The 15,168-nt window shown below is 42.9% G+C and overlaps 1 protein-coding gene across 4 annotated transcripts in view; it reads right to left on the reverse strand.

The window, feature by feature from the left end:
• Positions 1-15,168, reverse strand: part of CTDSPL2 (CTD small phosphatase like 2) — a 34,759-nt gene that overhangs the window by 4,885 nt on the left and 14,706 nt on the right. For 3 of the 4 annotated variants that reach the window (XM_057422709.1, XM_057422711.1, XM_057422710.1), the window contains exons 2-8: positions 12,096-12,304; positions 8,257-8,395; positions 7,401-7,550; positions 6,762-6,977; positions 5,867-5,945; positions 5,486-5,597; positions 4,534-4,620 (exon numbers count right to left, since the gene is read on the reverse strand). In XM_057422709.1, coding sequence (XP_057278692.1) covers positions 4,534-4,620; positions 5,486-5,597; positions 5,867-5,945; positions 6,762-6,977; positions 7,401-7,550; positions 8,257-8,395; positions 12,096-12,281 — 969 coding nt within the window. In that variant the 5' untranslated portion in view covers positions 12,282-12,304. The remainder of the gene's footprint in view (positions 1-4,533; positions 4,621-5,485; positions 5,598-5,866; positions 5,946-6,761; positions 6,978-7,400; positions 7,551-8,256; positions 8,396-12,095; positions 12,305-15,168) is intronic. The other variant, XM_057422712.1, reaches the window with a different exon arrangement.

Consider the following 15,168-nt stretch of genomic DNA (forward strand, 5'->3'; position numbering starts at 1 on the left):
CTAATGGTAGTAGGTAGAGAGGATGGTATTTGGTTTGGAGATCGTCTTCAAGGGCTTGATTTCAAACTAAAAAGCTTACCCCCCATTATGGAAGAAACACAGATGTCACCTCAGGAACAGCCTCTTCAGCATCCCTCCTACGAACTCTCCTGGCAACCAAAGAGGGCAGCTGAGCGATCTGCCAGTACTTCAACTGCTGCTGATGTAAATAAACCCATTTTCTGTGTAATTTATTGTTCCTTTTACAGCTGGATGGAATTGTATCAGTCACAGCAGCCAGTTACACGGGTTTAGAATCACTGCATTAGATCAGAGATCAGTTACGGCTGTCGGGCTCCTCAGGGGTGGACACTGCTCCTGCCTTGGTTTTTAGTTTGGTTTTTTAGTCCTGGGATAACCGCAGCATCGTTGCAAGATGTTCTAGTTGAGATTACTGCCAAGCGGTTATAAATGGGCATCTATCTCAACACAACCTCTCTCTATCGCAGTATCAATCTCTCTCTAAGAAGGCGACGTGAATGCAAACGAGAAATCCAGGAAACCCACTTTCCTGTCAGAACCTGTATTTCTCATTGCCGCTTGCCCAGACACACGCTTCATTTAACAGTGCCCCCGGTGCAGGCTCACTGCTCTGGTTTCTCTGGCTTGTGGCACTGGCACAGCGTAAGGCAACGACATCACTACCCCCAGCTGCACCAACCTGGCACAGAACTCTGACCCAAGCACAAGAATCAAGTAACCAAAGCAGAACAAAACACATCCCTCCCTGCCATGAGTAAATGTGAGAGATCACTTTTGAAAATAGAAGCCTAACAGTAATTTCCAGTGGTTTTAAAGACTGAAAGTTTGTCAACAGCAACACATGCCGTCACCTGCTTCAAAGTCACTCACAAATGCACAACGTGTATGCGAAGACCCCTCACAGCTCTGTAGCAGGTTTTCAAGGTTATTTTTCTTCCCCCCAAGCAATCAACTCATCCCATGTTTCAACGGCAACAAAATCTAAATGTGCAACACCTGAACTGTCAATGTCTTCCTTGTTCAAAATACACAGGACTTGAGCTCTTCCAAGGTGGAACTGGAAGGAAACAGTATTCCTTTCCTGCGTTAGAAAACCTGAACAAGACACATGTTCCACTTGGTGTCAAAATCCCTGGAATTACCAGACAGAAGTGCCTGAAGCGCAGCCAGCTGTGGCTCTCCAAAGGGCCAGAAGTGGAATTCTAGAGGCTCTACTGAACTAAAATGAAGTTGTAGAATCAACTGGGTTGGAAAAGACCTTTAAGATCATCAGGTCCAACCATTGAGTGAATGCTGCCAAATCCACCACTAAAGCATGTCACTAAGTGCCACATCAACATGAGACCAATCCCCACCTCACTACAACCTCCTTTGAGGTAGCTGTAGAGAGTGTCTTCCCAACCTAAGCCCAGATTTCCTGGTGGATGTGCCAAAGACACACCAATGCTTCCTGGCCTCCAGATCCAAAGCTTTATGGCTCTTCTGTTATTTCCCAGAAACAGAGATGGGGTCACTCAAAGGGAGAGCCAGAATTCCCAAGCATTGCTTGCTTCATTCCACTGCAGTAACAAAGTAAAGCAGTTAAGTTATAGGTGACATGGAACATGTGTAACCCTGTATGCAGTAACTACAACTGACCTATGGAGCTCCAGAACATCTTTCAAGGATCACAAAAGTCAAAGGGAATTATTCTGAGGTAGATCAGTAAAGATGCCCTTCCAGTGAAGAACAGAAAGGACCTGCCTTTTGACTACAGGCAGGGAGCCAGGAAGGCAGCTCCAGAGCGGAACAAAGGGATGAGACGATCTCGTACCTGGGACTTGAAGTCAGCAACAGAAACAAAACCTCTTTACCAAGGAAAAAGAGATAAATTGCTTCAGAAGATATGCTGCTTATCTCATTTATGTAAAGTACAACAAAGAGTACAAAGTCTGAAGTCTACAGCTGAAGAACTGTCATTGGTTTTTGTTCTCCAGTCAGATGTAAGGCAGCACTTAGCAGTGCTTAAGAAAACTTCAGCTGCACAAAGACTGGATTTTTACTAAGCCCAGACCTTAAAAACTGCCTAATTTAGAGACTTTTTTTTTCAATGCAGAAAACAGGAACAAATTCATTGCCTCAGAAGCCTGACCTAAGCAAGCCCAACTGTGCCCATCTCACCGCTAGCTTTCTTAATAGAAATCAGCTATGTGACTCAACCCGAGGTTTAAACCCTGGGTGTCAGTGCTGGAATCACAGTAATGCCATTTTTCAGTGGGCAGAACTCTGCTCCACGCTCAGTTCTTCTGCGTAACCCCAGGGAAGTTGTGAGAAACCACTTGGAGCAAACAAACCCGTATTTTTAGAAACCTTTCTTTAAAACCAGACCATCACCTGCAGTCACTGAAACAAGCACCAAGAGAGCCAAGTTCCTGGACGTAAAACTTGTGCTTGACTCCCAGGCCACTGGAGTTTAGCTGGATTTTATAAGAGACCTTCTAGAACCTGAGTCAGCCTGGTTCTTATTGTTGCAGTACCCTGGGATGGCCAGGTCTGGAACATCTTTTCAGGAAAGGGCCTGGTTTGCCATACTCTTGCTGCAAGAGCATTGGCTTGATGCCTTCTGATAGGGAAGAAAATGGAAATGCTATGAACCCAGGCTCCCATTTGCAGTATTAACCAGGCCTGATGTGATATTCAGCAGGAAAAGAAGTGCTGTTTATTCTTTCTTAAAAAGAATGAATAGAGAACTGTCCAATATTTCTGGAAAACCTACATGGGAGTGGTACATAATACTAATGGAAAACATCTTCAGCAATGTCTCTTCCACATCTTGTATTTTTTCAGTGGGATATATTACACAATCCTTTATATATAGTAACTTGCTGGCTTCTACTTTGCTCGGACAGCTCAGTTGGCTGCTTCTCTGCTGCCAGCTGAAACTACTGCCAAAAGGAAATGCAGAGATATGAAATCAGCACAGGGCTGGTCCAGAGGTGCTGGTCAGACTGATAAGCAAAAGAAATATGCAAGAGAAAGTTTTATAAGCTGGTAAACAACTATTCACTGACTAAAACCGCTAAGAAGGGCATGAAATAACAAACTTCTTTCCAACTTTCGTCACAGAAGATTATTTGGATTTTGCATATTAAACCCTAGTGAAAGATGAACTTAACTGTACCCATAAGATACTCATCTTGCTTATTAGCTGTTACCTAGTAAGAGATGAATGTTTGTCAGTGTCTAGTGTGATGAAAAAGCAGGAAAAACCAAACAGCGACCAGGAGAGTGTGCTTGAAGATAGCAGCTGACTTTCTCAGGCCTGCAAGAAGCTGCTGTTCCTCAGCAAATCCAGGCTGGACTCCAGAGAGGGCTAAGAGAAAACTCCAGGACCCACACAGTAGCTGTACTGTGTCAAGGGCTATCTATATAGGCTTGTGTACAATGCCACTGAATAAAGCTTTAGAAATATTGTAAGTCACTCTCTCCATTGACTTCAATTTCCTAAAGGCAAAAGCATAAACACACAGTCACTAAAAGACCCAGTTATAGACAGAAAGTACTTGAATCATACTGAGATCTAAGAGAAGGAAGTTAAAACTGAAGCTTTAGTCTTCCTGGTGCTGTTAGCAGTGTCAAGAGCCTCTAAAGAACTACTTCTAAGGCTCCTTTCAAGGTCATCCTGGGAAGAAACTGTGCATGGCCATCACCAACAAAGTGATAAGATAAACCCATGTTTAAAGATTATTCCAGATTCCAAAGGGGTTTATATGCAACAGCAAAGAAAAGCACTTTTAGAATCAGGAAAAATACCTGGACAAGTGTCCTTTTAAGGTGCCTGATGACTGCCTCATTCTTCAAAGACACTACAGTGGGGTCCAATACCATGTGAACTACATGGTGGGGAAGCTGTGGCTGCTCCCACGTACACCCCACAAAAGGACCTGAGAACAACAGCCTGGATCAGTGCAGCATCTCTGGTAGTTGCTGGAAGACAGTTCCTCCTTCCCACTTCTTCCTCTAGGGCAGGTCAATGTAAGACACACACAGCAACCATCTCCTGAGGCAGAACAAACCTGAACCCTGCAGTCCCCACAGGACAGTCCAATCACACTAATACCCAGCAGACTGGGTACACTACCGGGGAGTAACGAAGGCATGGGTGAAGTGTGCAACAAGACTGATGACTGGACAGAACCTACTCAGTGTCAGGTGCTGAAGATGTCTTCTCTACAGAGAGAAACGCCCAGCCAATGTGGACTGCTTTTCCCTGCCAAGGGAGGAATGTTAACGGTTGGTGAGGAGCTGCTCCTGGGGAATGGCTAAACTGTTGGTGTTCCTGCCTCCACCTGCAGCACCTCTAACCCAGGACAATCCAATCTGCCAAAGCCCATACATTTAGAATCAGACAGTTGTTAAATGCTAGACAGTTTCTTACCTCTCCTGCAACAAGACGGTAACAAATACACACAGCAAGAATTCCTATGTTAAACAAAATAAAAGCTTCCATATTTGTCCATGCACAGTAATTACCTGGTAAATGACATCTTGAAAAAGAACTGGAAAAGTGAGTGCAGCATCTTCTAATTCATTTAGACTACAGTGCACTAAGGTTTCATCCTATTAAAACAAGAAAAGATGGCATAAAGGAAAGAAAACATTGTGAAAGGAATATTAAAAATAGAAGTGAGTTTCTGGATTTTTATGCTCATTTTAAGGTAGGTTTATTTAGTCTGGAAAATATTTTTATGCAAGTGCTGTCAAGATTGAAGAACTCTTAGAACGAATGAATTCATTACTCTTGCAGGGTTTTTTAAATCACTTACAACTGTGAGCTGGGGGCACAGTTATAAGCAGATATCTTCATTTTGTAGGCTCTCCTGTCAGTCAAACCTGCACCCATCACTGTGAATAATGTATCTGTTTATACAGGCACTGGAGAACACACCAAGTGATGCTGGGCATGATAAACTAAACTGATGTTCCTGCCATCATTAACAGGCTCTGAAACAACTTTTCGAACAGGGAGACAAAGAGAAATTATTATCAAGACAAATATATTTTCTATGGATATCTGAAAAATCAACTCGTGACCTCTGAGCATAAATACGTTGTAAGAATTAGAAGATTTGTTCTTGATCAATCTTGATGCAAGACATGAAGCTGAATTTTCCCAGCTGTTCCATCTCAGTTTTCCCACACTGGATTTAGGAAAGCTTTATGGGGACAGATAACTCTTTGTTTGAGACAATAAGAGTTGTAATGCTTTTCTTCAGGCAGGATGTTAAGCACGCAGCCTGCACAGCAAGCTTTCTGCTCTTGCCACTATCACCTTTTCCCAATGCAAACTATATTTAACTGAAAATTGTGTAACATTGACAAAGCCTTTTTGTTGAAAGCAAACACTTCTAATTTCAGCAACAAGCAAAATGACAGAAATGCTGCAGAGCCCCTGCTTTTGGAATGTGTTTATAAAGACACTTACCAAGTCTAGAACTAAGGAGAATTCTGGTGTGCTTCTTGTTTTCAGTGGAAGAGCTGGCTTCCTGTTCAGTTGTTCTTCTGTTAGTGGTGGAACATGTTTGATGAAATAATACCTGGAAAGAATACAGATTTGGCTGTAGATATGTATCTCAAATTCATTACATGATGTTGAAGCCCCACTTAATATTTCAAATATTTAAGGCTGCACAAGAAGTATTTTAAATTGAAAAAAAACCACATCAATCTACATTTATTTTTTTGAGTTAAGAGCTTTTGGAATTCATTTCCATAATATAAAAATCTTCCAACTTAAATAAGAATGCCTTATTTCAACACCCAAACCCACCAATTTAGTATTTGCAGTACAAACATTAGCACTTACGGATCAAAGACTTCCCAGTCTTCTTCATACGTAGCTTCTGCATGGGCTGATGAGTAGCCACTGTCTGGAGATACTGGTGCTAAAATTCAACGAAAATGACCAAACCAAAAAATAAAACAAAACACCACAAGAGCTGGTCTTATTAGTGCAGTCTGCAGAAGTGACAGTCTGCCCTTGGTACGCCAGTGCCTCACACAGCAGTGGAAATCTCTCCCTGCAGCCCACCCTCTGTCCCCATGTGTCCTCAGAAACGGCCTGCACCGCTCCCAAGGAAGCCACCTGAGAGCCCAGTGTGCTCTCATGCCACAGAACATCATGACCTGGCTGATCTGGGAGACCCCACACAGCCTCTGATGGTGGCTGGATGCTCACACGTGCCAGCCTAAGGAGGTAGCACAGCTCTTCCACCGGCAGCTCCCACAGCTGAGGGAGCCTCTGGAAACACAGCAACAGACCAGACCACAAGGTCTGGACCGGACTCATGTATCCCACACCAGCCCCTCTATGCAGAGGTTGATTTTGCTTCCCTGGAGGCTCTAATATAAGAGACCAAAATGCTGCAAGTTGCTCTTCTGTGAGCAGCAAGGCCAGGATGTGCATTTCTAATGGGGTGGCAGGCTTCAGTATGCATTCTGGAATCTTTTGTTTCCATCTGAGGAAGTGTTAGGAAGCCTACTGAGCTGTACTGGGAATAAGAGATAAGCTTTGACAAAATCGTGTCTCTGGTGCATAAACCAGGTTTGTCTATTAGAGTAAAAAGCACTGTTCCTACTGCTTGCACGCCCTAAGCAAATGTGAAATATCAGTTTCTAGAGAATGCAGGTGTTGGGGTTTCCCTGAGAGTACAATCACACACAGCTCCCACATGAGGGCAAGGCAAGCACAGGTTTCTTACCTGTAAGTGGTGGCAGGTCCCGGTCATTTGTTTCCTCCACCTCTTCCAAACCATTGTTGACAGTGGACCTGACCTGCACTGCTTGGCTAGTGTAAGCTGCCCCGTTGGTTGATGTTGCAGTACTTGTGGTAATCTCATCAACCTGTTCCATATCAAGCTGTTTGACTATCTCTTCAGCTTCAACAGCTTGTCCTGGAGAATCCGATCCTGATGTTCCTGGATTAAGATTTCAGTACATTCACAGTCATTATGAGGCTAAGTTACCCATCAGAATGCTGATATTACTGATCAGAATAATTGAAGATAGCCACATCTGACCCATGTTACAAAAATAAGACCCAAAAGGCCTCTTATGTTTGGGACAAGGAACTTAATACCAATTACTATTACATTTTTTTAAATGAAAGATACACCACTGGGTACTTACACCTGTAAAAGAAACAGTCTAATGCATATAAACTTATTGCTTCTTTTATTAATTATCAACCCTTCAAAGACTTAAAGAGCCCTTTATCAGGTAGTAGTAACTCCTGGTCTGTAAACCAGCACGTTAAGTGTACTGCCACTCAAAACAGCTTGCTCTTAAAAACCCCTATCATTCTGAGCTTTAATACAATCGGCTGGTCAGATAATACTCACCATTTTTATTTGCTGGTGAAAAAAAATTGAAAACAGGAGAAAATATGGTTCCCAGTAACGTGGTTCGGGGGGGGCTGCCCGTGGCAGGATTATCTTCTAGTTTTCCATTTTGCTTTACGTGTTGGTTTGTCATTTCATAACTTCCAGCTTCTGTAAAAGAAAACTCATGAGGTACAATACCACGCTTCTGGTTTTCACACGTCCTCCCTTTAATCAGTATTATTTTCATTATAGGAAAGATCCCTCTTGTTCACAGTTCAACTTGGGCAATAACAAAGCAGCAGCCTCTCAGTCTTGAGATAAAAACTTAGCACCGTCTCAGCCCTACAATTTAGGAAGCACTTATTGTTTATAGAAATTATGCTACACATTAACAAACAGCACAAGTTTAAATCCTTTAAATGAGCTTGATAATGGAAGACACTTCAAGCTGCTGTGCACCCTTCCCAGCACACAGCTGACAGTATCAGTGGGGTTCCACTAGATGGAGGCAAGAGAAAGTGTCAGTGAACTCCAGTGCCTGGAACCTCCAAGCTTCCCTATAATTAACGGTTCCCACACACAAACACACATCAAATACAGTTACGAAGTAAAATACTTTTTAGTTGTTATCACAGATAACAAAGGGCATAAAATAAATCTTCACATTACAAAACAACACATAACAGTAAAGGTTTTCCATAAGTGTGCATGCACAGCAAGGTACATCCTAGAACTAGAAATTGCCATCTCGGGGCTGAGCTCCAAGACACAGCTCTGAGCCTGGAATAAAGAGAAGTTATTTACTTCTCAGTAACAGGTCTCTGTGCTGTCTGTACAACTAGTGCAGCAACACAGGATTAGAGTGTTCACAAACCTCCATTCATCTGACTTTTCCGTCGCACTCGAGAGATCTGTTTGTTAGGCTTTTCTCCTGCTTGAGGTGTGGATGTGATCAAGTTGTTATCGATATCCCGCTCAATCCTACTTCTTTTTGCAGGATTTTCTCTTTCTTCCTTAAAATAGAAAAGGAGATAAAAAAGGAACATACTGAACAGTGCCTCTTTTCTCCAGTGGATACTACCAGAAAATGTCAGCTCTTAGAGAAAGTTTCACAAAAGATCCATTTATTGTTCTACTTCCAGATGCACAACATGCAACATGTATCTGGCCAGCTGGCCATTTAAACTGACACAGCTCAAGGTAAATAGCAAAATATCAGGAAAGAAAACCTGGAACTTCTGTAGCAGAAAAACTGTCTCTAAGTTCTATTTCTCTGGATAGCCCGTTTATAAATATCTAAGTGCTGTGCAGCTTGGGACCTGTAGGTACAAGGCAATTAAAATGACATGGAACTTGATTTCTCTGCCTGTGAGGCATCCAGGAAGTAAAGTTTACAATAGCCCATGTGGAGGTCTCCACCACGCTCCCTACACAAAATGGGTTCCTCAGTTGTATACCTGGACAGAACCTGCTGCTATCCAATCCCTATCAGATGGCAAAACTCAGCTATTAAAAGCATTGTAGACAAGGGTTATGGCCCAGTGAGTCTCTTACCTTAAGTAAATGGCTGTTCTTCCCTGTGGCACTTGCATGAATGATACAGAACCAAACACTTTTGCCCGTTTTCTGTGCATGAGTATAGGTATAGACACACATGTTTAAGACCCAAACCATTCTACGAGTTTCTTCCATGATTCTAAGACAGGTTTCTTGCCCTTTTCCCCTCAAAGCACTTACTACAGCTTAATAAACGGCAATCTGAAATCTAAAGCAGAACCATATAGAGGACACTGAAATGTGAGCTGTGAGACAATGCAAAATGAATTACATATCAAAATAAATGAGGACACAGACCATGCCAAAGTCAATGAACATTTCCATTTCAGTTACAGAATTACCCTCCTGGAGCTGCAGTTTCACAGCTTTAAAAAGAAAAAAGAGTTTGTGTGCTCCAAAAAAGGTAACTGGATCTTGTAGAAAGTTTAATCTAAAGCCCATGTGAAGAGTACAGTGGCTGAGAGAAACACTAACACTCATGGAAGCGGGCTGACATGTGTCTCCCTGACCTGACACAAGAACAGGACAGCAGCTCAGCTCCTAGGACATCTGTGCAAAAGTTCAACACTGGGGAAAATGAGGGAAATTCACCTGTAAAAGCTATCAATTGGCCTTCATAAAATGAGCTGTGCTCTTGGTCTGCTTTATGGAAAACAAGTGTAGAAACACTCCAGTAATCACACTGGCAACAGGTACCAGCAGAGGCAGGAAGAACTCACTGACTCGGGAGGCCCCTCTCATGCTCCCGAAGAGGAGCTGTCACAATGTGGTCAGAGAGCTCCCACTGCTGTGTCTGTGTTGTACTGGTCAATAGAATTCAATGGTGAGATCAGAATGATGTTATTGTGCTACTTGCTTTATACACTGAAAATTTAATTGGACAGATATAGGATTAAACGTACCTATTTTATGTATTTATATAACAATCTATTTGAATTCTATGATCTATTCAACTCAGTATAACCCATTATGATCAATAACTGTGCCATAAGAAACACGGTGATGTCACACCAACACAAACATGTTGTCTGTTGTTAGGTTGGTTCAGAAATCCCGTGTGTATCAGGGAATGGGCTTCACTGAGTCTCAAGTATGACATGCTCGAGGTCAGTGCACTGTCTGACAGTGCTAGTGCTAGAGCCCCAAATCAGGCAAGTTAAGAGGAACCTCTACAACGTCTCCAAAGTTGACATTTAGGAACGTTCATAGCACTCCCCACAGGCATCCATGTACTGGTTTTTCTGGTGTATCAGATCTGACGCTTTGGAAATGACAAACACCGTTGTGCTCTCCATGCTGTTGCTGACTTGCCAGTGGGCTGTGTGTTAGTAAAGGACCTCGAGACCAGACCTGTCACCATCCACACTCAGAGCCGTATGATAGTCTCTGGTTTCTCCAACTTAAATATCTTGAGGCTTTTTCAGGGTCTGTTTGTTTGAGGAGTATTTCCAACAACACATCTTTACCACACCAGACAACGAACGACCTGCGACTACGATCACAACCGAGATATACTTGTTCCAAAGACAGTTATTGCCGTAAATCCACATGCCCTCAGTGCACACCCAGAAAGGAGCTGCTCCACAAGTCATACCAGTGCACTATCGCAAAGAGTTATAACGTTTCCATGGCAGCCTCCAGACTACTTGGTTAAGTCATTAGCACTCTGGAAGATAGCCCGGCACTATCAATATCGTGCCATGCTAATGCCACTGGAACCACTCCAAGTCCTGCTAGGAGAGGACATGAAAGGAAACAGAGGAAAACGTGGACACTTTATATTAAAAACCCTGTCAAGGAAATAAAGAACGAAACGTAATCCAGAGCTTTGGGAGAGGAAGAGAAGCGGGGGAGAGGGAAAGCGAACCCAGCCTCCCAGAGACAAAGGGAAGGAAAAGCAGACATACTTCCCTTATCTTAAAATTCCAGCCTAAAATGTTTTGCTTAGATTTCAGCATTTGTTGCAGTGGTTTTGCAGCCAAACTGTTGCACTGCTGAGCTACATTATCGATGGTGAATGCAGAAGAAATTAATTGTCGTGCCGTAATGAAAACCAAGATGTAAGTGATTTAACCCTTTCTCCTCACTGCAGTGCTCCTTTGTGGGTACCTCAGTGTTTCTACGGTAGTTAACACGCCACTAAACATGAACTTTCACTCTAGTTTTACAATTTAAGAAGACACTGTTACTTTAGTTGAAGTTATTTCTACTTCAGCTTGTTATAAAGTTACAGTTTCAACACTCGGGTCAAAACCCAGAAAACACTTCATACTGTCATTTTTAGGTCTCATCTAGTTACTTTGGGATACATTTTAATTCACTTCTGACTTCGTGGCTACTCTTCTTTACAATTTACAGCTACATAATGGCAATGGTTGGGCTGCTGCCACCAAATTAAACTTCCTCTTTCAGGGGGCCTCCCTTCACACACAAGAAAAACAGTTTCTTGAAGGTTTCGGAAGCAATTGCAAGGTTACATTCAGCCCATCAAAGTTACATATATATGTGTGTGTGTAAAATTTTCACCCTCCAAACATACATGCAACAGGCTCTAACAGGTGGAAATGGGTAAGGTTGGGGTTTCTGGATGAAGACAGCTGAGATGTAGTGATTTAGCCCTGACAGCGTTTGTTTGACCCACTGAGGGGCAGCATTCACTGTAGTAATACACAGTAGTCACAGCAATGTCAGGATAGTAGAACTTGTGAGGTTTAACCTTTATTGACTGAGGAACTCCTAAACAACTGTGAATCGAATGGCTAAAATACTGAGCAACTTCATGCTTACAGAACTGCTTTTCTGAGTTGCCAATTCTGGCAATTCCCAAGTTTCGGGAATGCTTCAAACAGAACTTAAAATTTTATCTACTGAATTTATCAGTGAACATTTTCACAAAGCAATACCTTGGTGGCAAATCCTGGGCCTTCCTGAGCTCCCTTAAACACACCTACCACTGACTCCTGCAGGCTTTGCAGGTCTGCTTGGTTCGTTTAATACCTGCTACAACCACCACAGGGGCTTGCTGTCTTCTAACTCTTGACAAGGATCTTTTGCTTCCATCACATTAAGAACCATTTCTTATAGCAACGTTTTAAATCAAATCTAACTGAACGTGCCCCAGTGAAACAGCAAAAGCAGCAGCCCACTGGTGCATACCTTGGGTGTGCTTCCTTTGATGAACTTTTTGATGGACGACAGCAGGCCGGTGTCATTCTTGGCGGGCCTGCCTCCACTGACAGGTAAGCTCTCCTCCACCTCCGAGTGTTTCCTCTTTGCCCTCAAAGCACGTGGTGTGTGGATCTGATTCGACTGCTGAGAAGCTTTCCGCGTTCTCAGCCTCATTTTCCTGTGTACCACATGTAAAGCTATAAAAGGAAAAAACACCAGGAATACTTTAGTCATTGAAGAAAAGAACTGAGCTCCAGATCATGAATTCAAAACATTATATAACACTGACAGTGTTCTGATGCACTAAGCTTTTACATCATGTAGATGGCTTAATTTAAATCAAACAGAAGAGCTATTTAAGTTAAAGCATAACACTGGCAGAAGAACAAATGAGTATAATCTGGCTGGGGATACATCTAACCATTAGATCAATGAGGTTTTTGCATAACCCTCCAACCCAAGTAGTAGGAACAAAAATTCTACCTGCTTTTAAGATGAGCATTGTGTGGTAGCTGGTGTCTTCAGCATCAAGTGACTAGACCAAATGACCTAGGCAGCCCTTTCCAGCCCTGTGCTCCTCATAATACTTCATTTTAAGTCTCCACACCAAATTTGGGCTGAGGCATAGATCTATATTCATGTCAAGTGTTCACAGAAGAAGAAATGAAATAAGACCGTGCATTCAGCTTGGTGAGGGTACAGCAGCCCAGCAACAGAACCCACGACTGATCTTCAATACAACTCTATCTGGGGATAAGATCCAACCACAGCAAAACTTGTGCAAGGGTGATATTTATTAAAGCTGAGTAAAGGACCATTCCAGGGAATGTGTCCCATTTATCTCTAACCTTTACCTGGGCTGCTGGTACAGCCAAATATAACTGCTCTTCTGGACCAAGGGACACTTCTCCAGCTGACGAAGCTCACACTCAGGTCAATTTGAATGGGGGCTACTCCTGTGCTTAAAATTATGCACAGACAGGATCAGGAGCAGAAAAAAAGCAGCAGTAAGAAATCCCTGCGAGCTGTACTGCACAGAAACACTGGTAAGCAACTAACAGGCATTTCCCAGCCGAACTCATGGCAAAAAGCATTTTTTTTAAAGGAAAGCATATGCTTATCCTGATGGGAATGGGTATTTGCTTTTCTGAAGTTCATTTAGCAGGCATCTTCCTGCTGAAGAGACAGAATAAATAGTCTGTAACATTTAAAATACAAGCAATGTCACAACAGCTCTTCTGTTCAGGAAAAGGCAATGGTGGCACTGGAATGATTCAGACACACTGGGATAACAGCTTTCAAATGCTGTTCACAGCTAATGAGGAATACAATAACTACTGACACCACTGCTGGAAGGCTTAGAAGAAAAAGTGCTCAAGTGGTATTGTCAAGAGTGAAGTACTGCAGTTACATACAATATTTAACTGCCAGCAAACATGGGATTTCAGTTTTCAGAGGCACATGTGCAGCACTTTCCACCAGCAGATCATACAACAACTGTTTTCAGGGAACGTCAAGTTTCCTAAATGACAAAGCTACAGTGGAAGTGGACTCGTATGTGAGGTTCTTGGAAAGACAACAGAAAACCATAGTCTACATTGATAAAAACTGGTTCTCACAAACTTGTGTCCTCTAGTAACAGAAGCATTAAAACTCTGAGGTCCATGAGAGCATCTTTTCATTATTAATATCTGCACTTTGTTTAAAAGGATCCACTGTCCATGGAGGAAAGTGATGCAGAGAAATAATGAAAATAATCCCAGAGATTTTCATCCAATTTCCTGTCCCTGCTCCTTGCACCCGGAAAATAAAGAGAAACGTTCCTATAGCAAGACGTGAACCAACCCTGCCCGCTATCAGAACGTGCATCTCCACTTTGCTGTCTCACAAAGCGCTGCCAGGTGAAGTTTTAATTAATCACCTGTGGTCTCAAGCCACTCCAACTGCACAAACTACAGTCAGCCCTCTGTGCTGGGAGCAATCTGCAAAGGGGGTGTTACACACAAGGGCAGCAGTCAGAGAGATTGCTCATCCCTGAAATAGTTGTTGAATATATAAACATGGACACAAGTGAGATTCTTATTTATCTGGTTTATAAACCTCTGTGAGGTGAGAAGAGAGCTGCACTGAATTACTCCAAGTTTTTGAGAGAGGATGAACAACTGCTTCCCATGGGGAATTAGGAGTTAAGGAAATGACACTAAACCGCAGTGGGATTTCCCATTTTCAAAGAAGTAAAGCACACGCATTAAAATGTTACTTACACATTTTGAAAACCTGGAAAACACCCTGCAATGTGACTGTGTGGAACAGCAGGCTTAAAACGCAAGAGGAATATGTAAGACACTGAAAGACAACTGACACCAGTGAGATTCCAGTGTGAGAATGAAACTATTGCTTCATTTGCTATACTGCAAGTTGCCCAATTCTTCTAGAACTGAAGGAACTATCAGGCAGGCACAAGATGAACCAATATAATGTCTGTCAATGGCAAGTATGTATTTATCCAGCAAGGAACCATTCAACTCATCTGTACACTGCTGCCAGAGTTCTTTGGCTCATTTCGCACCCTGGATATCAAGCCTGGGGTTATAAATATCTCTAATGGACTTAGCAACAGTTCCCTACAATCCTGTCAGCGACAGAAGTTTGCTTTCCTGAAGCCTGAGACCTTTGGCATGGATGGGTTTTGACTTACAGCCGTGTTTCTTTCCTGAAAGCAGCACAATGCAGACTAAGACACTTCACATACTCAGCCAAAGCACTCAAGTCTTAACACGCAGGTGATTTCCTTCCCTGGGCTCACTCAGTCTGGGTCTCCCTGCTCACACCATCAGTGTGAGCCCCTGAAGGGCTGTGTGACCACAGACTGCCACAGCCACCCAACGGGGCTGTGCTTGGGTCCTGCACTGGGACAACAGCCCAACAGTCAGTGCATGGGGGGATCGCAGCAAACCACCCCAAATGACTTCTCTTTAGTTCTCTGTCGACAGATTCTCTTTCGGGAGCTTGCGGCTCAAAATCCTCCCTCTGTGAAGCCCTCTAATTCCTCCTCATTGAG

Source organism: Pezoporus wallicus, unplaced genomic scaffold (assembly GCF_028554395.1).
Source record: "Pezoporus wallicus isolate ANWC-B61680 ecotype Strahan unplaced genomic scaffold, APGP_CSIRO_Pwel_v1 contig_13178, whole genome shotgun sequence".
Lineage (NCBI taxonomy): Eukaryota > Metazoa > Chordata > Aves > Psittaciformes > Psittacidae > Pezoporus > Pezoporus wallicus.